We start from the raw sequence: 26,633 nt of genomic DNA, 5'->3' as shown, positions 1-26,633 counted from the left end.
TGAGTTTTTGCAGAGCGTCTTTCATGGTAGGCCACATCCCAGCCCTTTTATATTTCTGAGCTATAGTTTCCTCACTTACTAAGAGTTAAGCAGGATTCTATGGGATAGCTTGTGACACACACGGTGAAACGTAAACGGGGCTGTCTTCTAAAGCTTGGGCTCGCAGCGTCTAAGCCTGCAGGAGTCGCCAGCTTGTACTCGGTTGGGCGGGGCCCGTGGCTCCACCTCCCGCGTAAGGCTGTCCGGCTCGCTGCCTGACCGAGCAACCACCCTCGCTGCGGCGCTTCCGCCACCCGCAGACGCACGCGGACATCGCCGGCCCGTCGGGACGCGCTGGATAGCGAAGCTTCTGTGGTTTGGCGGGCGGGCGGCGCGGTCCGGCCGGGGTCCTTGAGGGTCCTCGACCGGCCCGGGGGAGGGCCCTCTTTGTGGCTGCAGTTGGCAAGATGGCGCCGGTGGGGGTGGAGAAGAAGCTGCTGCTGGGCCCCAATGGGCCAGCGGTGGCGGCCGCCGGCGACCTAACCAGTGAAGAGGAGGAAGGCCAGAGTCTATGGTGAGGAACGTACAGAACCACGGATGGCGTGGCCGGGCAGAGAGTGGGCCGGAGCGGGCGGTACCGTGGGCAGACATTGACGGGCCGAACGGTCCTGGGCGGTCCTGCGCTGACCACTCTTGTCATTGTCGCCGCAGGTCTTCGATCTTGAGCGAAGTGTCCACCCGCTCCAGGTCCAAGCTGCCGTCCGGCAAGAACATTCTGGTGTTCGGTGAGCAGCCGGGTACTGCCCTGGGGCGCCGGGGTGGGCCAGGCAGTGCCCCTCCCACAGGTTCCTGCCTTCTCCACCCTTACTGCCTGCTTGTTGCTGGCCGGCCGGGGAGGCTACCCTGAACTCTAGCAGGGCAGCCGGAGGGTCTCCAGGCCCACACCTCTCCTGACCCCCAGAATGCAGGTCCGTTTGGAGTCCAGTGATGTAGCGTGGGCTTGTGGCACATTCCTTCAATCATTGGCTGAGCCCTCAGCCTTGATCTTCTTCATAACTTAGTCTTGTGCTCACCAAGTTGAGGGTGTGGAGAAAGGGAAAAGAGGATGTATGTGCAGGCTGGATGGAGAAGATGGGGGAACTAGGTGACCTGGGCTGGGAACTGAAAAGTTCTTCAGCCCTCGTGGGCTGCTGAACAGAGGCACAAGGGACTCCCCAAAGGCAGCAGACCTTGGGAGTCAGCCCTAGGAACTTTCTTGCATTACTCCTGCAGTCACTGCTAGATTGCCAAATCAGTCATTTAACCTCTCTGGCTTCAGTTATCTCATACAAATGAAAGGGATTAGGTGCGTTCACACGCAAAGCTGTTGGGGTTGGGGTGAGGGCTGAGCAACGGGACAGCACAGCTGAGCTTAGACACTGCAAGAATCCCAGTCTAGCAGGGGGAAGATGTGTGCGTGGTTGCCCTGCATCTTTCCTGTCAAGAGCAGACTGCTGTGGGTGCATCACACTGCTTGATGTGTTGAAAGAACTTGTGGAGTCGGGTGTTTTGAAGGGTAACTGTTTAAGTGCAGGCACATAGATTAGTCCTTTCCTGAGGCTCCTGCTTTTCACAGATTTTTATCTTCCTCTATCCTTCCCCAAGCCTTTAGGAAATAACTGCCTGGTGGTTTCCCAGTGTTTCTCTCATCCAGGTAATGGCCACTGTGGTCAGTTATAGCCAGATATGGGCTTTAGGGAAATAGCTCGGGCTGCAGAGTGCTGGGTAGATGAGAATGAGCAGGTGCTGAAATCAGGCTGACACACACTCACCATGGTCTAAGTGAGTTGTGACCAGCATGAATCCAAGGGTCTTTAGTAATAGTGGTTCTGTTAGGGGTATTGTGTGGGGGAGGGTGTTGGATATAGATAGTCCGAGAGAGATGAGAAAGCACTTGGTACTAAGACTATACTTAGGAGTTTTGCTTAGGTCAGTAATTACTTTTTCCCCAGCTTCCAAGCCTTTAGGTGTGAAGATGTTTCAAAATCAGATGCATGTAAATAATATTTATAAACTTCATGATTATGAGGCAGAAGCAGATTTGTTTGTTGGTTTTTCAAAACAGGGTTTCCTGTGTGGCCCTGATTGTTCTGGAATTCACTGTGAAGACCAGGCTGACCTCGAACTCAGAGATTTGCCTGTCTCTGCCTCCCAAGTGCTGGGGTTAAACCCAGCTCAGAATCAGAATTTTAGTTCAGTGTTCCTAGACTTTTGAGGTTAGTTGTGTTTTGAAGAGTTCTTTCTTTTACTGTGATAAAGATTTATTTTGTGAGAAACTAGTCCCACCTTTGACGTTCACTTCTCTGAATGTCTGTCTTAGAAACTTAGAGCTAGTGGATTTGCCTTATTCCTTCCCTTGGGACGTTAAGAGAAATGCAGTAGAGGGTTCTTTGGGATCTTGGGGCTGGCTGTCTTTGCCTCTCCTGGTCACTCTTAGAGCAGATTTACTTTGTTGATGGGAGCTGAGGCCTTAGGGGCAGGCTTGCTTCAGAGTCTTAGTCGTTCCTTATTGTGTTGATATTATGACTTGCCATCTTTGCCTAGCATGACACACAGTACATTTTGTCTTTTCGTGAATGTCACTTGTAGGAGAAGATGGTTCTGGTAAAACAACTCTCATGACCAAACTACAAGGAGCAGAGCATGGCAAAAAAGGAAGAGGCTTGGAGTATCTTTACCTCAGCGTTCACGATGAGGACCGGGATGGTGAGTGATGTGTTACTCCCTTGTAAGGTGACATGCAGCACTCTGGCTCCTAATGCGTAGGCCTTCCCAGTGCTCTGTTAGAGCTGAAGAGAATGGGTGAAGTGTTTGTCTTTGCAGGACTTAATTCACTTTTAGCGTGGTTTTGTTTTTTTTGAGACAGTGTCTTACGCTATGGCCCTGGCAGGCCTGAAACCCACTGTATAGACCAGGCTGGCCTTGAACTCTCAGAGATGCTACTCCATAATAACTCCTTTATAATTTTTCAGGTTTTACAGTCAGATCTTTTAGTGACTATAGAATAGTTATCAGTGCCTATAGTCTAAAGATGAAGTATGTTGATTAATTTCATTTTCTATATTTGCCTTTGCCTGTTTAAATACTAGTGATCATGTTTTAGGGTGATTTTATAAAACTCCCCTACTTTCTTATTGCTAAATTGAAGAAGATAAACCAAAAAGCTTCTGGCACTACAATCCTGCTGTCTGTAAGCTATTGAGTAGAGGACATGGGTAAGGGCTCTTCCTAAAGCTCGGGCATGTTTATGTGCTAATTTAGATCTCAGGGATTTTAGCCCCTTTGCCTTGACTTTGTCTTTTTGAACATTCCTTAAAGGTCTTGAAAAGAATGCAGCAAGTAGGCCCGGTGTCAAGGCCTCTTGTCTTCTCTCAGAAAAACAGGCATTGAGTGTATGTCTCAACTCAGCCGTCAATGCTTACATGAGTGAGGCCACTAAACCAAGCTAGGGGACCTTGCATGTTTGCATCTTTTGCTTCCTGCCTTTGTAAGGTGCTATGGTTTTTTTGGGAAAACCATGGCCTTGGGAGAAAGAGAACTGGTTCAGAATGCCTCCAGTTATGGTAGCCTAACCACCGTTCACTTCCATTTCCTCATATGAGGAGGAGGATGATGGTACATTTTGCAGGTGGACAGAGTGTGGGAGTGGGATAGGATCACTGGAGACATGGAGAGAGGGCAGACCGGTGTAGATGCTCTGAATCTCTGTGTCCTCTGGTGTTTCCAACACTGAGGCACATTGCAGGACAGAGCGTCCCAGTAACCGCATTAGTTGGCTTTGAGTTGAAGTTCATGCTGACATCTGTTTCAGATTGCTTTCAGGTCTCTACTAGACCTTTTCCCTTGCTGCATTTATAGAACTTTTCTTTCGGCTACTTACTTAGGAGTCCTTGTCTGATGGAAGAGTTGCCCTTACCTTAGGTTAATTATATATCTTTCAGCCCTAGTCTTTTTAATGTGTGGTATGACTGGGTTGTAAGTACACCCTTCACAGATAATCACCTGCTAAAGAAAATAGTCTCTGGTTATATCTGGGTTGTGGTAGGACATCCGTGTCAAAGGACCACTGCCTCTCAGTTAGATATCCATCTAATGCTGCATGGCATATGTGATTCCCACAAATGGGTAAGTGATGCATAGTTAACACTGGCAAGAAAAGCTGAAAAAAGGAACTATACTTGCTGATGGGTAAGCATATAAACCTCATATGTCTGGAGTTGGTTCACAGACCCAAACTAAAATATCCTGGAGTTTTGGAACCAGTGAGGTAGCTCAGCAGATAAAGTCACCTGCAGCCAAGAGAGCCTGAGTTTGATCCCTGAGACCCACTTGATGGAAGGAAAGAACTGACTCTCCACAGGTTGTCCTCTGACTTCACTCTGGAATGTGTGCTCCTACACATACCCTTCACTTATACTCTAAAGGGCACACATAGCTCTTATAAAGTTTTTAAATAAGAGCTGGAGAGATGGGTCACTTGCTACTCTTCCAGGGGATCCAAGACCTCTGGCCTGAGAGCACCTGTACTCTGGCGCACAAAACCACATGTAGGCACACACACACCTGTATAGAATTAAAAATAATAAAAATAAGTCTAAAATTTTAACATAATTTAGAGGTTGTAAATACAACTAGATGTAGATACTTTTATGTTCAAGCTCATCAAAATACATTTTTATAGATACTAATAATTTGGCTATATCAACAAGGAAGCTAAAGAAAAGTAGGTTTTAAAAGTATATGTTGGAAAGGAAATTAATGAAATGATATTTTGATCTTAGGAGTTCCCTCTCTCAAGATACTTTTATAGAAAAAATTTTTAAGGAATATACAGGTGTGTGTGTGTGTGTGTGTGTGTGTGTGTGTGTGTATGAAATTTTCTAAAAATATCCTATTAGAAAATTACCTTCTATAGTTGAATTATCACACTTACCAGCTATTGGTACATTTTATTTCAGCTGTATCTTAAGATCTCCCTGTAGTCCACATTGGATTATTTTTGATCCAGTTTCAGACATTAATACCATTTCATCTGTAAATACTTCCATATGTACATCTAAAAGATAAAGGTGCTTGGAGTAGATGACTTATTATTCTAACAACTATAGTTGCTTAGTGTGCCACACAAAAGGATTTAGTCAGTTTCTTCACCACCTCCCAGATCGCTGGTGTCTTAGGACAGTAGATTACTTAGTTCATCAATAAACGTTAGTGTTCTTCGGTTGTTACTGAAAGCTAATTCCTTTCACTCTTTAATCTTAGAGGCAACCTGTATGTGATAACTAAACCTTTACAAGTCTAGGCAGTTGGTTCTGTGTAGGCTGGTTTGTTGGCTGCTGGGTAGACACTACCTGGGCTGGGATTTCTGTGGATTCCTTCCCTCCCTAGTGCTGCTGTTCTCATTGTCTGCAGACAGTCACTGTTAGGTGATGGTGGCACATCATTTCTCTCTGCAGATCACACCCGCTGCAATGTGTGGATCTTAGATGGAGACCTCTACCACAAAGGCCTGCTGAAATTCGCAGTTTCAGCTGAGTCTTTGCCGGAGACCCTGGCCATTTTTGTTGCAGACATGTCTAGACCTTGGACTGTAATGGAATCTCTACAGAAGTGGGCTAGTGTCCTACGTGAACACATTGACAAGATGAAAATTCCACCAGAGGAAATGAGGGATTTGGAACGAAAATGTGAGTAAAATTTACTAGTCTTTTTGGATTATTGGGGCCACCTTCTTTTTCAGCCAAGAGAGTTTACTTGGCATAGAATCTGCTTTTGTTCTGAAATATTTTTCAGTTATTGAAATTCAGTAATCAAGAATAATGTAAAGGGCTGGAGAAGTGATTTAGTGGTTAAGAGTACTTGGTCTTCTTGCAGGGGACCCAGTCTCAGTTCCCAGTACCCTTATTAGGTAGCTCACAACCTCCTGTAACTTCCGTTTCCAGGGCATCTAGTCACTAGCATGCATATAGTGTATATATAGTCAGGCATTCAAGTGTATGCACACACAAACACGGATGGATGGATGTCGTGGTACACGCCTTTAATCCCAGTACTTGGGAGGCAGAGGCAGGTGGATCTCAGTGAGTTCAAGACCAGACTAATCTACATAACAAGTTCCAGGTCAGCTATAACTACATAGAGAAACCCTATTATTAAAAAAAGAAAGGAAGGAAGGAAGGAAGAAAAAACTTGAAAGATTATCAATGCTTTGTTTCAGCTATGTTTTCAGAGGTCTCAGTTCATGGTCACTTGGCTATTTCTTGGCCTGTGATGAGGCCGTCTTATCATTGCAGAAGGGAGGCAGAGAAGGGGAAAGGGGAACCGTCAAGTACTGCCTGCACTGCCTCCTTCCTTCCCGCTTGGTCCCTCTTCTCATAGCCATTTAACCGAGTGCACATAGCAGAATCCACTGAGAGCTTCCATCCAGTGCCGTTTCCATCCAGTTATACATAACTCAGTAATACCACCAGCTAGGGACAGTCTTGGGGAACATTTTTTTTCCAAACCCCAAACCCATGTTTTTTGAATCCCATAGAGATCCCATGTCTCCTTGTTGATGGGTTTAATAAAAGTCTAAAGAAGAGAACTCTTTCATTTCCAACTAGTTCATTTTGGAATCTAGCAAATATGATTGGAAAATTGTTTTTTGTGGGAGGGGTCATTAAAATACAATAAAAGTTATTTTAGGGTTAAAGACATATGAATCCTTCTGAGGACAAAGAACTTTCAAATTAAAGGAAGTTTGGTGGATTTTCAAATGTGGTTCAGAAGCTTGTTTTTCCTTCCTTTGCTTCTGTGCAGTTACATCAGCTTCTGTCCCTTTGCCAGGGAAACGGGAGGGGCAGGCAGTGGAACCGGCAGCCGCAGTGTCTTGGCCTGTGGAAGCTTGGCTGCCTCTGGCTTAGTGCCACAGGGTGACATCACTCCTTTTGGTGGATTGACAAGGGCTCTGGAGCATGGCACATAACATAGTATCTGTACACTAACTAGCAAGAGAGTTCTGAAGTTTTGATAGTGCTTTTCAAATTGAATTTTCTACTGCATGTCTTCCTGTCCCACACTTCATCTTGCCCGTCCATCATTAACTAAAACAGGCAGTTTAACACCTTATTCTTCCCTTTGTTGCATGTGTGCTTCCTGGCTCATCCGCATGTGGGTATAGTGATTATCATGCAACGCAGCTCATCTCTTTCCAACCACTGACCCTTTAGATAATGCCTCTTTCTTGCAAAACAGAGATGTTAAAGACAACTCAGCAGAGTAGTTCTGAGGCTGAAAAGCTGTTTCTAGACCACTGCACACAGATTCATACCCAGACTAGTGAACTAATGTGCTATAGTCCTGTGAGCACATTTTCTTGAATTGATAACCTTATAGAGATTTATGAAACTAGAAAAAAAGGCACATTGGCTAAGGGTGCTGCTTTTTCTCAGATGAGGAAAATGAGGAACAAACTAGGTGGTGTTCTAGGTGCTGGGGATACAGCAGACAGGATACCTATTCTTGGGGCGCTTGTGGAATGAGGCACTGAATTAATTTAATGGTCTTAGTCATTGGTGTCTGTGCCACTGAAGATTAGATTCAGTGACATATGACAGAACCCTGGAGAGGAAGATGACTTCAGCAAGACTGGAGTTTATTTCTCCTGAAAATGAGACCGAGAGGAAGGCAGTTTGCAGCTAGTGAGCAGCTCTGGGAAGACTGTGCTTTCCGCTTTGTCATTTTGAGGGTGTGGTTCTTTTCCTCCTGACAACTAGGATGTTAGCAGCCTGTCTGTTCCAGGAAGGCAATGCTGAGGTGCACGTGCCTCCTATCTTTTAAAGAGGATGAGATCAGAGTCTTTTTGGTTGTTTAGAGTGTGTGCACTTGCACATGCATGTGCAGGAGGACTTTGACTACAGGTGCTAGGGGTTGACCTCAGTGTTTCACAGGGAGCACTTTGATCTGCTGACCCCGCTGACAGTCCAGAAAAGTCTTAATTCTGTGTGTTCTGAGCAGGGTTCTGTTGGGTTAGGGGAAGAGAAGAGAATATGTGTATATTCTGGAGGGTATGTAGCAACTACTGAACCATGTCTATGTCTGAGGGTCTCTGCTTTACTGTCCCTGGTCTTTAATGTTTGGAGTGGTAGCCATGCCTTTGAAGGAGTGTCTTTGTTCACACTGGTTTTAGCTTACTTTTAGGGAAGTAGTTGTTGATATTCTTGCTCAGAGGACTGCTGCCTTCCAGATTAATTAGACTCTTCAGTATTTTCTTATTAAGATTTATTGTATTTTCAATTATGTGGGGAGGGGCACAGTATTCATTCATGTAAATACAGATTCTGGCAGAAGTGTTGGATCCTCCTCAAGCTGGAGTTATAGGAGGTTGCTAGGCAGTGCTGGGACGTGAACTCCGATCCTTTTCAAGAGTAAGATGTGCTTTTAGCTCCTGAGTATCTCTCCAGTCCCCTATAGTATTATTTTCAAGTAAACACTGCTTTACAGTCCAGCTTCCATCCCAGCCTGTCAGATTGGAACTGCTTTGTGATCAGCCACTGGAGCCAGAGCTGGCCAAGGGAAGCAAGCCCTAGACCCACTAGAAGGAGATGCTTGTTTGTAGGTTTTGTGGACTAATTATTGTTCCTGAGACAACGGACAAAGACAATGTAAAGAAGGGTTTTTGTTGTTGGGTTCTTCTTTTGTGGTGGTGGGGGGCTTTTTGAGGTAATACAGTCCATCGTTGTAGGAGGCCGCTTGTTTGTTCCTGGCTGCTCAGCCCCGAAATAATTACACAGAAACAGTATTTTTGTTTGTTTATTCTTCTCTCATATATTATATCCCAACTGCAGTTTCCCCTCCCTTTTCACCTTCCAGTCCCTCCCTTTGCCCTTCTCTCTCCCTCAGATTCATTATTCCTTTATTTTCCTTCAGAAAAGGGCTGGCCTCCCAGAGATATCAACCAAACATGGCATAGCAAGTTATAATATGACTAGGCACATACCCTCATATCAAGGCTGAACGAGGCAACCCAGTGGGAGGAAAAGGGTCACCAAAGAAGATGAAAGCATAAGAAACATTCCTGACTCTCACTGTAAGGAGTCCTAGAGGAACATCAATCATAACATATATGTGAAACCATATTATTTAAATCACTGCTTGGCTCATTAGCTCTAGCTTCTTACTTGCTAACTCTTATATCTTAACCCATCTCCATTAATTTGTGTATTACCATGAAGTCGTGTCCTACCAGGAAAGTTTCAGCGTGTCTGTCTCCATGGCTTCTCTTGACTCCACCTTCTTTCCCCCAGCATTCAGTTTAGTTTTCTCTGTTTAGCTCTACTCTGCCATATCAGACCAAGCCAGTTTCTTTATTCATTAACCAATAAAAGCAACACATCTACAGAAGGACCTTCCACACCACATCATGGCAAGGAAGGAGAGCATGGAGTCAGGAACATAAGGCTGTTGTTGGTCACAATACATCTGCAGTCAGTAGGCAAAAATGAATACTAACTAGTACTCAGCTTGTTTTCTCTTTGTTGTTGTTTTTGTTATTGTTGTTTTTATGTAGTCTAGGAGCAGGGATTGTGGTATGGAGACGTGGTGAAAGCTTTCCTACCTTTGTGAAGGGGTAGACGAGCATAGATGCTCTGAATCTCTTTATTCCTAAACTGTAAACAAACCATAGATCATCTGGAAGCACCCTTACCTGCACACCCAAAAGTGATTATTTAGTTATTGAATGAATATAGGGTCTCGCTGTATAGCTCTAGCTATCCTGGAACTCACTCTGTAGACCAGGCTAGCCTCAAACTCACAGACATCTTCCTTCCTCTGCCTCTCAAGTACTGAGATTAAAGGTGTACACCACCATGCCAATTCCAATAACCTAGTTATGGTGGCAAATCACCTATCACAAGACTACTCCTTGTCAATTCAGTATCCAAACCCACCACTTTAAATCGTAACAGTTGGTTGGTCCCTGGTGCCTGTCGGGCTTTTTCATAAAAGGAGTTTCTCAAAACTGCATCCAGCAAGTGGTCAGTGAGGTAGAAAGGGGAAACCACAGCAGTGAAACTAGAGTGGTGGGGACTCCCTTCAACCCTGGACCTTAATGTTTTCTGGGGTGAAATGTTGGCTGCTTCACTACCTATAGAGAAAGTATTACATTGAGCTACATTTTACTTTCAGGATTATGGTTCTCATTTTTTGTAATCCACTTTCTTCTTTTTTCTGTATGTTGTGTATATTTTCTGTCTTCTAATCTGTTTTCTACAATGTTCTATTTAAAATATGTGAATTTCCAGCCGGGCGGTGGTGGCGCACGCCTTTAATCCCAGCACTCGGGAGGCAGAGGCAGGCGGATCTCTGTGAGTTCGAGTCCAGCCTGGTCTACAAGAGCTAGCTCCAGGACAGGCTCTAAAGCCGCAGAGAAACCCTGTCTCGAAAAAACAAAAAAAAACAAAAAAAAAAAAAATGTGAATTTCCTACTCTTGTTGAATAGCCAGGGTTTGTTTTTATTTTGTTTTGTTTTGAGACATGGATCTCACTTTGTAGCTTCAGCCGGCCTGGGACTTGGTGTGTAGACCAGGCTGGCCTGGGACTTACAGAGATCCGCCTGCCTCTGCCCCTGGAGTGCTGGGATTAAAGACATGCCACCATGCCCAACAAATAGTCCAATTTTTCAATCATTTAGAACAACAGTTCTCAGCCTGTGGGTTACAACTCCTTTGGGGGTTGAGCAAATCTTTCACAGGAGTCGAATAGCAGATATCCTGCATATATATCCTCTATTTACATTACAAATCATAATAGTAGCAAAATTACAATTATGAAGTAGCAACAAAAACAATTTCTTGGCCTTCCATAGTGCTTTATTATTTATTTTATGTGTGGATGTTCTACATGCATGTATCTCTGTGCACCATATGTGTGCTCGTGGAAACCAGAAGAGGGTATCAGATCCTTTTGAACTGGAGTTATAGGTGGTCGTCAGTTGTCGTGTGGGTGCTAGGACTCAAACCCAGGGTACTCTGGAAGAGCAGTCATTATCTCCAGTCCCTTACTCTCCTCTCCCAGTACTTTGGTTACGTTTACTTTGCATGGTTTTGGTGAAAGTATAAATGGCCTTAGGCCTTTTTTAGTCCTGTTGGGTTTATTAGAAAATTAGAGCTGCCTATTGGCTCCTAAGCCTGGAGAGGCTTTATCCCATCACATGAAGATCTAGGTTTGGTGGCTCACAGCTATATTCTAACACTCAGGAGTCAGAGGGAGGGACAGGACAATTGCTACAAGTTCAAAGCCAATCTGGTCTATATGGTGAGTTCTGGGCCGGCCAGGGATACATAGCGAGACCCTGTTCAAATACAAAACAAAGCAAAATCAAGCCCCATCATTGGAACCTTGACAAGCTCACATATAGGTTCAGGTCTTCAACTACAGCCATTGGCTACTCCACCAGTGCCCTTTTTCTTTTTGTAAAGACTTGTTTTATGAGTGTTCTACTTGCACATGTATATAGACTACTTGTGTATGTAGACTACATCCATGCCTAGTGTTCATGCAGGTCAGAAGAGGGTATTGGATTCCTTGAAACTGGAGTTCCAGATGCTTGTGAGCTTCCACATGGGTGCTGGGAACTGAAGCTGAGTCCTCTGCTGAATCAGTCCTCTGAGCCATTGCTCCAGCTCCCTCAGGGGCCCCCTTTAACCAGAATAACAGACGTGTCGGTTCAGTTATGTTAGGCACAGATAGGCCATCCACACTACATGTGTGACTCAAGTTCCCCTGAAGACTAAGTTCATAAGAGTAGAGACAAGGAGGAATGTGGCTGGTATGTGGCTGGTGCTGTGCAGTCACATGATCTCTGTTTGCCTCTGCTATATGGAAATAAATGCTCTAGGATTCAGAGTAGACATCCAATAAGCTTTTCTCATTAGATGCTGACAAGTGATTTCTAATGGTCACCTATAATGAAGTAATAGTTTAACTATCCGTACTTAGAAAAATGTTTGACACATGAGAAAAGTATATGTGAGGGAATTATTGGTGGTGGTGTTCTTCGTTTTATTTCACTTGGTATTTTTTAATTGTAGAAACTAAGCCGGGCGGTGGTGGCGCACGCCTTTAATCCCAGCACTCGGGAGGCAGAGGCAGGCGGATCTCTGAGTTCGAGGCCAGCCTGGTCTACAAGAGCTAGCTCCAGGACAGGCTCTAGAAACTACAGGGAAACCCTGTCTCGAAAAACCAAAAAAAAAAAAAAAAAAAAAAAAGAAACTAGTATGAACTTAAGAACTTTAAAAATTTGGGCTAGGGCTCAGTGGTAGACTGCTTGCCTAGCACATGGAAAATCACAAGATCAAGTCATAGTACAATTTTTTAAAACAGAACTTTAAAAGCCTATTTAGGGATTCCATGAAACTGAAGATGCTAAGAGGGTCTACTGCTCTTGTAGTTACAGCTCAGTAGATGTGAGGCACCAGATGCGAATCTGGCACTTTGCATCCCGCTCCCTAGACCCTAAAGCTGCAGCCTGGGCCATGCATAAATGCTTTTTTTTTTTTTTTAATTGTTACTACCTTTTTTCCTAATTTTCTAAACCTATGGTATGTTTTTATTTGTGTCTGTGTAATTTTTCTCTTTTTCCTTTGTAGTTATGAAAGATTTTCAAGATTATATCGAGCCTGAAGAAGGTTGTCAGGGTTCCCCACAGAGAAGAGGGCCTCTGACCTCAGGCTCAGATGAAGACAGTGTTGCCCTCCCTCTGGGTGACAATGTGCTGACTCATAACCTGGGGATCCCAGTGTTGGTGGTGTGCACAAAGGTGCGTTCAGGGAATTGTAAGTTTGGCTGCACTTGGCCAGTGAACAATCACTGTCTCAAAGTTTCAGAAGCTTCGATGAAGTTTCTTCTTGAGGGAGAATTAGGCTTATTCGAGATTCATTAAGGTACATTGAATGTGTCAGGGTAGAACATATTGTCATTTACTGCTGCTGCAAACTTGACATCACTTAGTTCAGAAAGCCCTATTTTACTTCATGGGCAAACTTACGTGAACGCAGTTTTCTTAAGGGTCTGTAAGCCAGTGCGCTGGTCCACACTGGTGCTGAAAATAGGACGATGAAGGAGAGATAGAAACCAAGCTTAATCTTAGAGAAGGTGTGTCTCCTATACACGAGGGGAAAGTAGCTTTTTAAAAAAAATATTTATTTAACTTTATTTCATGTGAGTTGGTGTGAAGGTGTCAGATCCCCTGGTACTGGAGTTACAGACAGTTGTGAGCTGCCATGTGGGTGCTGGGAATCGAACCCAGATCCTCTGGAAGAGGAGACAGTGCTCTTAACCTTTGAGCCATCTCTCCAGCCCCAAAGGGAAAGTAGCTTTAAAAACATTTTGGATTTCAAAAGTGTTTTATTCCGGCTGGGCGGTGGTGGCGCACGCCTTTAATCCCAGCACTCGGGAGGCAGAGGCAGGCGGATCTCTGAGTTCGAGGCCAGCCTGGTCTACAAGAGCTAGTTCCAGGACAGGCTCTAGAAACTACAGGGAAACCCTGTCTCGAAAAAAAAAAAAAAAAGTGTTTTATTCCTAAGTAAAAGCTACGTTGTTGTGCAGTGCACAGCAGTGTGAAAGGGCCTCTCTCCCAGTGTGACTTATTTCCTATTGAAAATAATTATGAGGTGATCAGGCCTATTATATCTTTGCTTTGTGTGTAAACTGAGGCCAGGATGACCGAGAACTCTATTGTTCCTTTTATTCTTCTCTAATTAGTACCTGAATTAGTACCTGGTCTCCTGTGGAGTTATTTCTGAAGAAATCCCTATTCTATGTCCAGCAGGTAGAAAAGCAGAGTGCTAACGTTCCTCTTGGTTTTGTCTTTCCTGCAGTGTGATGCAGTGAGCATCCTGGAGAAAGAGCATGATTATAGGGACGAGCACTTCGACTTCATACAGTCTCACCTGCGGAGATTCTGCCTCCAGTGTATCCTTGGGATGCTGTATCGGGCCCTTCCTCAACACAGAGTAGTCTTTTTTTTTTTCTTTTTCACTGCACTTAACTATTTGAAGGGGGCTCATGAGTGTGATGGTCAGAGGAAAACTTGGGAAATCTGTTATCTCCTTACATCATGTGGGTTCAAGGTCAACTTTAGGCTGTCAGACTTGGACGGGGTAGTTTTTGCCATGGGAAAAAAAGTTGTAACCTTTGCATTAGTTTTATATTTTTCCTATGTTGAAATGTTACTAACTGAAACATGTCTTTGGTTACTTTGTTAAGTATTACTTCTTTTTGGTTTTGTTTTGTTTTGACAGAGTCTTAGAATGTCATTCAGGCTGGCCTGGAGCTTGTGATCTTCTTCCCTGGCTTCCTGAGTGCTGGAATTACAAGCCTGTGCTACCCTGCCCAGTTTAGTTGCTTTGTTTTTATGGCTGTACTTTTGATAGGCTTTAGTATTAAGAAACTTACACATGACCATTTTATGACCAAATTACATTGATTGTACTTAGACATCTTGTTAGACTTTGCTCTTATTCAGAGAGGTACAGTCACCAGCATGTTTACTGGGTTAGGTACTGCATGTGTTTTCCGTGTTTGTACCACTCAGGAGAAAGACACCATGTCAGCAGCTTTTTGAGTCCTTCTGTATAAAGCCAACACCAGTTGGTATCTTACTTCCACACACCCTGGAGTACGAGTGACAAGTGCCTCCTTTGAGCTCTTTGTCGACCCTGACTTTGAAGGTGTGCTTAATGATAAACTCATTTCTTTGTGAGCACCTGCCTGGGAAGTAATCTGTGGACCTCTACAGGCTGAGGGTGGTGTTCCACTGATTTTGCTTCTTAGGAAGCAAATTCAGGAATGACAGCAGTCTTAAGTGTTAAAGGAAAATAGCTGCATCCTACACAGCCTCTGCATGCTTGGAATATTTATTATGGCTCCTCTGCTCCTGTCCCTTTTTAAATTTTTAAATTTTGCATGCTTTGTCATTTGCATGTGGATAAACAACAAATCATCTAGCCCTTTAAGGATTATGTATATGTGTGATTAGTTTTTGTCTCACAATGAATTGGTTTTCCTTAAGCAAATTGATTAGATGGAGCTGCTTTGATTTACACCTCAGTGAAGGAAGAGAAAAACCTTGACTTGCTGTATAAGTACATTGTTCATAAAACATATGGCTTCCACTTTACCATACCTGCCTTAGTTGTGGAAAAGGACGCAGTTTTTATGTGAGTGCTTTGGAGGTGATGGCATCTAAGCCCTTCTCTCTGTGGTGCATTTGCTACTTATGTCATGCCTTTTCAGTGGAGCGCTTCTGTCTGAGAGTACCTGGGCTCAACCTGACCCTCTTTGTGCTCCTCCTGGGCTCACTCACTTGGTTTAAGGGAAGTGGGTGGTGTGGTCAGAGGTGCTGCATTCCTTCGTTGAAAGAAGGTAGTCAGAATGTAAGCAAGCCATTTTGTATACTTACTGTCCGTTCTGGTGAAGCATTGGCTGAGGAGAGACTCACAGTATAGAGATTTCTGTTTGTGGATCCTCAGTGGCTTGTGTAAAAGCCCCTGGTGACTGCTGTTGCCAGGGTGATTGCAAGCCTCTTCCCACTATCCCTGTCAGTGTGGTTAAACTCTGCTATGTACTTTATGGAATTTGCATTTTGCAAGCCTCTGGGATTGGTCATTGTGCCAGAGACTTAACTAGCCTGTTTTCTTGAATTGGTGTCTTTTTTCTAACTAGAGAATCATATTGCCATATATGCATATGACAGTGCTGTGGTCTTAGATTAGCAGATTGATGTAATGTTGTCCTGCCTTCTGGACTTGACAGTTACATTTGTCTATCAGCAAGCTTTACACAGCACCTCCTAGGCAGCCAGGTTCTCTGTTGGGGACACAGACATGAACGCTACATGTCCCTGTTATCACACAGAGACAGAAATATACTGAAGAGGAGGGGGGCAGTAGTGGGCTAGTGTAGTGGGGCCAGAAGGGTATGCTGCCAAGATGAGTGGACTATCTCAGGCAGACCAGAAGGAAGGGGCCAAGACATTCGTGAAAGGATCCGTACAAGAGCCAGGTGCTTCTTGGAAACTAAATAGGTTACCTCCTGTGTGTTTGAAGAAGAGTCTCGCTCACATTGTTTCTACCCTGGTTCTGAAGAATCTCCCAGCACAGTCAAGCACTAAAGCAGAAACTTAATGAATGGTGTGCTTCTGTAATCACTTCGTTCCTAATAACATCATCCTAAGGAGCTGGGATTCTGGTTGGATTTGGGCTCGTGTGTAATGGAGAAGCGTCTCATTGTTCTGGAGGCTGCATGTGTCGTGATCATCTCAGCTGTGTCCAGTCCCTTACTATTGTGTCTGTTGGTAGTCGCCTCTGTAGGAACTAGTAAAGTCTACAAGACGGTTTGGGAGAAGCACCCTGGATTGGCACCCTCTTGGGTTAGGTGTTTGGCAGGAGAGGGTTGTGAGAACAGTCGGTGGTTTTTGTGTTTTTTTATCTAGAGCTTCTTGAGTTCAGAATTGTCATGTAGAACTGTGTGGTGCTACATTTAAGAGAGTAAAATGGGAACACTGATCAAACCTTGTTCCTTCTGCTTGTGATGTTAATCTCTACAATATCCACATGGGAACCTAAGGTCTCCTTGTGTCTCTTGTGGGGATCCCAGAATAGATAGAGGCCATGGTTTCTTCTTTGGCTTCAAGGCACATCTTCCATGCCAGAAAAATTAATGAGCTGTCCATAAGATAATTGTTATAAAGAAGTGTCCTCAAGGACACTTGAGACAAAATGCAAGAGCAGAGCCCAAGCCCAGGAGTGACAGCCCTCTCTAGACCTCCTTCCTTTGTGCATTGTTCTAAACAGGGCTGGCTCCTGAAACCTTCACTGGGGCAGTGTCTCTCACTGGCGCCTTACATCTAGTGTCCCTGAGTCCCTGGAGTAGGCTGTGTCACATTGATCTGATGAGATGTGCCTGCTGTGCATCTTGGTATGTACCCAGAGCTACAAGACACTGACAACACCTCCAGATGTAGAGACGTGAGAAAGGACTTGACCCAGGAGTTTCTTATAACCCGAAATGTCTTTCAGAGATATGGGAAGGCAATCTCAGGCAGAGCAGGCTAACCTGTGCCTCCTTGTCTTTAGACCTGCAGGCTGGGATAATGAAAAGAAAATAGCTATTTTACATGAAAATTTTACAACCGTGAAGCCAGAAGATGCATACGAAGATTTTATTGTAAAGCCTCCTGTGAGAAAGGTACCTTGGTCAGTCCTTTGAAGGCCTTACTTAGGTGTTTTTACATCATGAAAATGGGATCTGTTGATATGAAGTGTGAGTGAGGGTATGACCATGTCAATTAGGACTGCATTTCCTGTCAAGTCCCACAGTGCTCCTATCTCTTCTGGATTAGTTTTGCTAGCTCCTCTCTTTCTGTGGCTCTTGAAGACTATGATCTGGGAGTACTGTTTAGGACATACCAGATTTAAAAACATGAATTGGCTATGTGCCATGACTAGTTCTGGGAGAGGGTGTACCCAGTTAGAAAAATGTAACTACGGTCTCAAGAAAGATCCTCCAAACCCATGTGGAGACCTGGACCAAGATTCTTGTAGCAAGAATTTTGACAGTCATTTGAGAATTTTTGTTGCTTGTGGCCACAAATATGTATTGTTTCACAGCTGGTTCATGACAAAGAGTTGGCAGCAGAGGATGAGCAGGTGTTTCTCATGAAACAACAGGTAAGACGTCTTCTCTTGCATGGAATGCCCTTTCTGGAGGGGGTTTGGGGCCGTATGTGATCGAGAGCTTGCAGAGGCATGGAGGTTAAGATGAGGTTTCCTCATTCCCTACTTTTTCTATGGGGAAGGGATTGGAGCACCTGCCTCATGATGCCTGCCTTCATTGTACATTATCCTGCAGGGATGGGATTAGTATGTTTTATGTGCCCTGTTTGACCTGGGAAGATTTGTTGCCTTACTTCTTGAATTGACAAATTTACCAAGTGGCCTGACTTCGCTTCCTTTTTTCCTCATAGTGTATAAAAGCAGATAATATACATTTTTGTAGATAAGGAGAGTAATTTCCCAAGCTGTTAACTTTTTTGTTTTGAATATTGGTTTGGGTTTGGGCTTGGTTTGGGCCGGGGGGGGGGGGGGGGGGGGGGGGGGGGGGGATGGACTGTTTTTGTGTTTTGGGTAGTTGTTTTTTTTTTCTTTTCCCTAAGACTGTGTTTCTCTGTAGCTTTTGGAGCCTGTCTTGGAACTCTCTCTTATAGACCAGGCTGTCCTTGATCTCACAGAGACCTATGTGTCTTTGCCTCCTGAGTGCTGGGATTAAAGGCTGTGCGCCACTACTGCCCAACTTGTTTTTGTTTTGTTTTGTTTTTAAGGACAAGTTCTCATATATTCCAGGTTGATCTTGAACTCACTATCTAGCTAAGGATGGCATTGAACCCTGCCTCTAACTCTCAAGTGTTGGAATAACAGACATATGTCTCCATGCCTGGCTTTATGCAGTGCTGGGAACTTAACTAAGCTTCTTGCATTGCTAGGCACATACTCTAACAACTGAGTTACATCCTCGGCCCCAAAGTGACAGTTAATATATCATTTTATTTTTTAAAAATTTTTATGCATACATGCAGTGTGGTTTTTTTTTTAATTTTATTTATTTATTATGTATACAGTGTTCTTGTCAGCATGTATGCCTGCAGGCCAGAAGAGGGCACCAGATCTCATTACAGATGGTTGTGAGCTACCATGTGGTTGCTGGGAATTGAACTCAGGACCTCTGGAAGAGCAGCCAGTGTTCTTAAGTGATGAGCCATCTCTCCTCCAGCCCCATACAGTGTTCTTATGCCATTCATCCTGGCCTTCTTCCAGATTCACCTTGATTCCACCTAAGGTGATAGTTTTGAACACAAACCCCGTCTTAACATTTCTCTTTGACCCAAATTGTTAGACATGTCACCCTCTCCTAATGGTTTGCTCAGGTCCTGTTAGTTTTTGGCAGTTTTTTCCCAACTCTTTCCCTTTCTATGGCCTGTTTATTTCCTTAGCTTCCAGACTGGTTACTGGGGGTGTCTTTATCATATACGAATACTGGCTTTAGGTTATTTTGCATTTATAGTGTAAAACATGACTCTTTATTGTCGTCCTGTAGTATAGTCATAGGAGTCAACCTTTCTCCAGACCTCAGTTCATGCTACAGGCCTTGGTTAATGGCCAGTTTGTCCCTCTCTTTGCAGTCATTCCTTGCCAAGCAGCCTGCCACGCCCACAAGAACCTCCGTGAGTACCTTACACCAAACAGAGGGTCATGGCCTGGTGTCGTGGGTGCCTTCTAACTTTATACCATTATCTGTAACAGTTTATGTTCATGTGGGCTTTTATATTTTAAAGTGAATTGGTCTCCCAAAGACCCATAGCCAGAAATACAATAGAGTCTTAGAAATGCTTGATGGAGGACTATAGCTGAGAATGAGGAAGCTTTAAGCTCTCATCTCAGGAGACTGAGGCATAGAAAGGGACTGAGCTGGGAGTAAACCTCCAGTACGCTCGCTACTCTAGACATGCAAAAATGTCTTGCTTATGAAATTTGTGTTTTTTTGTTATTTTTATTCCTATGTGTGATGTGGGCTGGTTTTGGACTTAGGAATCTCCTGCCAGAGGACCCTCTGGTTCTCCAAGGACCCAGGGTCGGGGTGGACCAGCTAGTGTGCCAAGCGCATCCCCAGGAACATCAGTAAAGAAACCAGATCCAAACATCAAAAGTATGTATGCTGTTTTGGGGGAAGATTTTAGTCCTTGGCCCAAAGGGTTTACTATAATAGTAGCTGGGGCTCTTGTGGGAATTAGGAACACTGGGCTGTTGTCTTACAAAGCAAGGCTATTACTGCCCAGCAAGGGTTAGTCATGTTCACCTGACATTGTGTAAGACCTCAGACCCTGCAGGTACCTTCAGAAAAGAATATAATTTAGGAAGTCCCTGAACAATATGTAGAGTTTTATTTCTTAAGTTTGTATTAATACTATTTATGAATTGGCTATTTTTTTCTTTTGTTCTTACCAAACTAGACTAAGGTGTTATCCCAGTGCTTATTGATACCCAAAGATACTGGCTACAGTAACCCATCAGAACAAAATTATGCAAATTCTTGCCTGTTTGGTGAACATGTTTTACTAGAAAATGAGTGTTTCATAACAGGCTGTGAGTCTTATGAACTTATAAAACTAAAAAGCACTATACTAAGGACACAGAGATGACAAAACCGAAGATTTTTTTGTGACCCTCAAAGGTGGGAAGTGCAAGCATGCTTTCATTGGTGATCTCATCACTGCCCAGTTAGCCTCAGGTGACACCGTGAATGTGTTCAGTGAGCTAGGAAAGTGATGGCCACGGATGCTTAATTTTAATCTAAGAACTACATCTTCTCTGAAGTCATCAGTTTGAGTGATGTTTTGTTATGTTTTTCTTTTATGTTTTCTTAGATAATGCAGCAAGTGAAGGGGTATTGGCCAGCTTCTTCAATAGTCTGCTGAGTAAAAAAACAGGCTCTCCTGGAAGTCCTAGTGCTGGTGGAGTGCAGAGCACAGCCAAGAAGTCAGGTAGGGGCCTCATCCAGACAGTGCTGACAGGGGCGATGTAGATGGGCGTGATTGTCTTCGCCAGCCTGCAGGGCCTCCAGTGTTCTGACCAGCAGTGAACAGAACTAAGCTTTATGTTGCCTTTTTATGCTGCTCAGACTTCCTTGGCACATTTACATTTAAAGTGTGATTTAATGTACATTCTGGCTATTGAGTAAATCAGCATAAGGTCTAAGTTGTGCCTGTGCCCTTGATCTGGAAACTCTTTACACTGGAGGTCATTGTAGAGTATACTATTGACATTTATTTAATTTTATGTGATACTTGAAGAGTTTTTATTTACTTGAGCTGGAGAGATGGCTCAGTGTTAAGATCAGTTGCTGTTCTTGCAGAGGAGTCAGGTTCTCAGTGCCGCATAGTGGTCCACAACCATCCTTAACTCTAGTTCCGGAGGACCTCACATCCTCTTCTGACCTCCTTGGGCACCAGGCATGCAAGTGTATTTAAAAAAAAAAAAAAGAAAGAAAGAAAGAAAGAAAAGAAAAAGCATTTCATTTGCTCCACTGCCCCTGATCTTACAGAGAGCCAGAACCTGTGTACCTACACTGTCTCATTGCAGGTCCTCTCTGTGGCGACCCAGCCATCTGTTCTTCCATGTAGGTTGGTAGGAAACGCTAGTCTTGGAGGTTTCTGAAACAGACTGGTGGAGTCCTTGGGAATCACATACTTTTTTAAGCTAGAGGACATTTATTTCCTTTCTGTGAGGCCAACAGTCAAACCCAGGAGTTGATGATTACTAGACAACCAGTAGAGTATGTTTTAGACTTGCTTTTGTATATTTAGAGACAAGCCCGTGCTGCCTCGAACTCTGGATCCTCTTACTAGGACTGTAAGTAAACATGCACCACTGCACCCCACATATAAAGGGCATATTCAGCATATGTTAATTTGTTTTTTTTATCAATTTTTCCAAAATAGAAGAGAACATTAGAAGGTTATTTTGTCCTTGGGGTAGTCTGGGCCTCCAGCAACTTATAACTTCGTAGAGACTCAAGAATCTGATCTGGGGCAGGAGAGATGGCTCAGAGGTTAAGAGCACTGGCTGCTCTTCCAGAGGTCCTGAGTTCAATTCCCAGCAACCACATGGTGGCTCACAACCACCTGTAATGAGATCTGGCGCCCCCTTCTGGCGTGTGGGCATACATGGAGGCAGAATGTTGTATACATAATAGATAGATAGATAGATAGATAGATAGATAGATAGATAGATAGATAGATAGATAGATAGATAGAAGAATCTGGTCTGGGCCTCAGCCTTGATCTAGTATTTGTCCCTTACCAGAAATAGAGGTCATTGTCCAGGCCCCAGACATTATTTGACAACAGAAAATAGGGCACATTGTCCAGGCCCCAGACATTATTTGACAACAGAAAATAGAGCACCAGCTTTGTTCAGGATTGAACTGACCAGCCTCGGTCTCATCATAAAACATGGTATTTCCATGTGACTCAGTTTAAGCTAAGTGATTTTGTGAGTTTATTTGGTTTTATTTTTCAGTAATGCAAATACTTTGCCAAAGCTACATCATCAGCCCATTAGTCAGTCTGAGGTGTTGCAGCTAGAAATAAAAGCTGAGTGCCTGTCTGGGAAGAAAGTATTTACCACATTCCTGAAACTTAGTGATGGCTCCAGGGAGATGATGGGGAAAGTACTGCCCTACCCCTGCATAACTGGAGGAGCATAGGCCCATGACACTGGCATGAACAAGGTTAGAACTGTCTCCTTGTCTGTGGTGAGAAGGCTTTTTCTCTTCCTTGAGAATGTTGTCCGGGCGGTGGTGGCGCACGCCTTTAATCCCAGCACTTGGGAGGCAGAGGCAGGCAGATATCTGTGAGTTCGAGGCCAGCCTGGTCTACAAGAGCTAGTTCCAGGACAGGCTCCAAAAGCTGCAGAGAAACCCTGTCTCAACAAACCAAAATAAAATAAAGTTAAATTAAAAAAAAAAAAAAGATTCTCAACCTTGAGAATGTTGTCAGTACAAATGATGGCAGAAGTCTGTATGATTTTATTTGTTTTTAAATTTTCAAAACAAAGTTTCTCCGTCGCTCCAGCTGTCTTGAAACTATCTCTATAGACCAGACTGGCTTTGAACTCTTGAGATCTGCCGCCCTGTGCCTCCCGAGTGCTGGGGTTAAAGGCTGTCTGTATGATTTTAAATGCTGCTTTTTAAAAATTTTCTCCAGTAGAGCCAGGCAGTGGTGGTGCATGCCTTAATCTCAGCACTTGGGAGGCAGAGGTAGAGATCTCTGTGAGTTTAAGGCTAGCCTGGTCTACAGAGTGAGTTCCAGAACAGCCAGAGATACACAGAGAAACTCTGCCTTGGGGGGGAAAAATATCTTTTCTCACAATGCTGTTTTGCTCTCTCTCTTGTTCTCCTCCCCCCTTTTTTTAAGGACAAAAGACTGTGTTGTCAAACGTTCAGGAAGAGCTGGATAGAATGACTCGAAAGCCAGACTCCATGGTAACAAACTCTTCAACAGAAAATGAAGCCTGATCCTCCTTTAAAAGTGCATATGTCAAATGACCAAATAACTATGTATATTCATCTGATAAGACCAGGATTTTTCTGATACAGCACATGCTATCAGTTTTTTTGGGTAGGGGAGATGAACTTTTAAAAGAAATATATATACTTCATTGGCTTGTCCGAGTGTGAAATGCACATTTAGGAAGGTTACATGTCAGGCCCCTTGTTAGGGATGTCCCTTGGACCCTTGGGCTGCGGTTCTCTTGTGGGAATCAAGCGCAGCTGGGCTTCTTTTAGAGTGGAAAAAGGGGGCCTACTTACTATCAGGGTGGAGCAAACGAGACTAGTAAGTCATTAATCAGATGGTCATAGTTTGACCACTTGCGTGTTCTTGGGAAGCAGATTAAGTAGCAGAAAGTCCAGGGAAGAGAAGTGTTCAGGAGGGATGAGAGAAGTGCTGGTGGAGAAGCCGAAGGTTGAGGGAGGTGGAAGGAGGAAGTGAGTGGCATTAACTACGTGCACGGTAGAAGTCAAATAGCATCCTTTAAGACTTAACAATTAGAAGCATTTCCAAACTGAACACTAAACAGAATGGGAATTGGGCTTGTTCTGAATGCATCTTTAATTTTGGGAAGTGTGTTTTGTGTGGGTACCTGAGGAAGGTAGACCTGACACAGGGATGCTGATGCATCTTTAATTTTGGGAAGTGTGTTTTGTGTGGGGTACCTGAAGAAGGTAGACCTGACACAGGGATGCTGAAACGGCAGCTGCCCGGGACCCACATGCTTGGCCCAGGCCGTGTCCTTTTGTCCTTGGAGAAATGCTGGGTCTCTGAGCATACAGCCTGGGCAGGTAGTTGCTGTGGGTTGTGTTCAAAGTCAGCAGATACAAAATTAGTTTACTTTGAATTAGATACTTCAAATAGCTCCTGCTTTATTTTTTGTTTGTTTGTTTGTTTTTTAATTATTATTTTTGACTACCACAGGCTGGCCAACTAATAGAAAATGGGTGATTGATCTCTCATTTTACCATAATGGCAATGTGCTATATGAAGTTTGGGGAAAGTATTTAATGTCATTGCATTCTGGTTAATAAGCTTGTTCCAAAGCCTGCCTTAGAATCTGTGGTAACCTTCACTGATACAAAAGGTTCTTTCTGTGGCTCTGGTCTGATCACTGCTACCAGACCAACAAGGAAGTGCTTTAATTGAAAATGGAAGTGACAGATTTGTGTTTGTCATAAAATGTAGCACTTCTTTTCTTATGGAAGTGGGAGTTTTATGTGTCTTCCATTTCGGGGCATATTCATGCACATCATCATGTCACACACCACCGTTCTGAGAATGTCTTCTGTGGATTTGAAATAATAGCACTTTGAGTTTTCTTTGTGACACAGCACATATAATGCGAACACTACCATGACTTTAATGTATAAAACATTTGTTGTCCAAACCCAGGGGCCCGCAGCTCACTTCCGCGGGTTTGCGTCTCTGTGAGTGTTTGTTCTAGTGCCCATAGTGTCCTGATGTCACCACTTCACATGCCTGCCAGACTTGACGGGGACAGGGCTCCGTGGCTGTCGGAGTCACTTTGTGAAGGTCTGAACACTGTTAAGGAGAAAGCTGAGTGCTTACTTGCCCCTCTTAACAACAAAAAGATGTTTCTTGTGCCCGTTTTACTGTTGAAATATATGTTTTTCCTTTTTTAATTCAGTTTTTTGTTGTTATTATTTTGGGGTTTTTATTTTGTTTTTATTTTTTTAGCATGCATTGATGCTTCAGATTACCAGGTTGTCCAGGCAGTGACAGTGAACTGAGGGCGTGTAAGTGAGGTGCTGACCTGCAGACGGCTCCCCTAAAGGTAGGGTCACTTCATCTCTGCAGCAGCCAGGACAGAAAGAAAGACCTCAGAAAAAAGGAATTCTTGAAAAGACACTTGCCTAATAGTGTAATTTTTAAAATTTTGATGGCAAAATTTAAAATGTGTCATTGAATGGTGAAGCACTTTTTGTGTTGATGTAAAACATGCTAGAGCCAATCAGTGAGTGCTGAGGCCTGGTCCTGGGAGGGAAGGCTTCTGGAGACCACTGCTCCTCCTGACACTGGGAGGAGCTGGTGCATGTTGCCAAAGTCTACCAGCTTTGGGGAGCTTCAGGGTTCTTTTGGGGTTTGAGGAAATGAGGTGATTTTTGTTATTTTAGGATTCTTAAGCATCGGAACCAAAGGCCAAATAGTAAACAACCTTCACTTTTTAAAGTAAAATTAATTTTATTTGCAGAAAACACTTGTATGGTAGACTGTAAAAAACAACTTTATGACTATTTATACATACTATAGTGATTACCTCTTTGTCTTTAAATGGATAATTTTGAATAAGCCCAACCCAGATGAGGGCTATGAATTGGTCTTTCCTAAAAATCCAACAGATAATGCTGCTAGATGATTTTTTTTGCACTTTTTTTTCTTTTTCCTTTTTTTTTTTAAGAAAAAAAAAAAAGACAGGGTTTTTCTATGTAGTCCTGGCTGTCCTGGAACTCACTCTGTAGACCAGGCTGCCTCCAGTTCAGAAATCCACCTGCCTCTGCCTCCCAAGTGCTGGGACTAGAGGCGTGTGCTACAATGTCCAGCTACACCTCTTTTATTATTATTATTATTGGCATTTTAAAACCAGTATTTAAACTGAAGAGATTGTTCTCTTAACTTGATGAAGTTGAAAGTGACTGCTCTGTACATCATGACCTAACAATGTTGATGCTGTAAGTGAAAGTCCACCGTTTTCTCTCTGCTAAGTTCATGAGCGCAGCGGTCTCCCACTAGCCTTAGTCCAAGGTGTGGCTCTCTCTGGGTGCAGTATGCAGTCATGTGGAGCCTTGCTTTCTAGTGCTGGGGAACATGTCTAATTACTGGCTTCAATAAACATGAATCCAGACTGCTTACAGGTTTTGGTGACTTTGTTTTTGATAAATCATTCCACTAGGTATCTGTTGCCTTCTGATCATATGGGGGTATATGGGTATGTGGCAGTGTAGCGAAAAATGTGTACCTTGGGCTGGTGAGATGGCCCAGTGCCATAAAACTGCCACAAAGGGTGACCATCTGAGTTCAGTTCTCAGGACCTGTATGGTAGAAGGAGAAGATTGGCCAAGAACACACACAGTAAGATAAATGTACCTCTCTTACTTAAAATCACCAGAAATGGGGGAGGGGGCTTAAGAAATGTCTCAGTGGTTAAGTGCACTTACTGCTCCAGCAGCCTCCAGAGACCTGAGTTCATTTCCCAGAACTTCATCAGGCAGTTCACAACTGCTTGTAACTCCAGCTTGGGGGGATCTGACAGGTACCCGACACCCATACACAGAATCAGAAATGGTTTTTTATTTCCTTTTTTTTTTTTTTTTTTTTTTTTAATGGAGTCGAGTCTGCCACGTAGGTCTGTCTGGCCTGGCCTGGAGCTTTTTATCTACCAAGCTGACCTCAAACTTATGGCAATTCCCCTGCCTCTGCTTCCTAAATACTGGGCTTATAGCAT

At 43.7% G+C, this 26,633-nt stretch overlaps 1 protein-coding gene across 2 annotated transcripts; it reads left to right on the top strand.

The window, feature by feature from the left end:
- The first annotated feature begins 236 nt into the window (after positions 1 to 236).
- Positions 237 to 26,040, top strand: Dync1li2 (dynein cytoplasmic 1 light intermediate chain 2). 2 transcript variants are annotated; one of them, XM_038312738.1, is made up of 13 exons: positions 237 to 553; positions 691 to 764; positions 2,608 to 2,724; positions 5,475 to 5,705; positions 12,651 to 12,820; positions 13,881 to 13,974; positions 15,086 to 15,221; positions 17,139 to 17,250; positions 17,673 to 17,732; positions 19,241 to 19,282; positions 19,647 to 19,764; positions 20,483 to 20,599; positions 23,033 to 26,040. In XM_038312738.1, exons 1-13 carry the CDS (start codon positions 447 to 449, stop codon positions 23,131 to 23,133), a joined length of 1,479 nt encoding a protein of 492 aa, XP_038168666.1. In that variant the 5' UTR covers positions 237 to 446; the 3' UTR covers positions 23,134 to 26,040. The 2 variants fall into 2 exon arrangements, with proteins under 2 accessions (XP_038168666.1, XP_038168667.1); XM_038312739.1 differs by lacking the exons at positions 237 to 553; positions 691 to 764 and adding exons at positions 927 to 947; positions 1,624 to 1,672.
- Positions 26,041 to 26,633: the final 593 nt, after the last annotated feature.

The sequence above is a fragment of the Arvicola amphibius genome, chromosome 15 (genome assembly GCF_903992535.2).
Source record: "Arvicola amphibius chromosome 15, mArvAmp1.2, whole genome shotgun sequence".
NCBI classification, from domain to species: Eukaryota; Metazoa; Chordata; class Mammalia; order Rodentia; family Cricetidae; genus Arvicola; species Arvicola amphibius.
The sequence above is the reverse complement of the archived record's forward strand: the minus strand, read 5'-3'. Positions and strand labels throughout refer to the sequence as shown.

Bases quoted from the DNA above. Each gene is read 5' to 3' on its own strand.
- Dync1li2 (XM_038312738.1), top strand. From the start codon at position 447: ATGGCGCCGGTGGGGGTGGAGAAGAAGCTGCTGCTGGGCCCCAATGGG. The intron at 2,725-5,474 runs GTGAGTGATGTG...TTCTCTCTGCAG, and splicing joins TCACGATGAGGACCGGGATG to ATCACACCCGCTGCAATGTG. The intron at 17,251-17,672 runs GTACCTTGGTCA...ATTGTTTCACAG, and splicing joins TAAAGCCTCCTGTGAGAAAG to CTGGTTCATGACAAAGAGTT.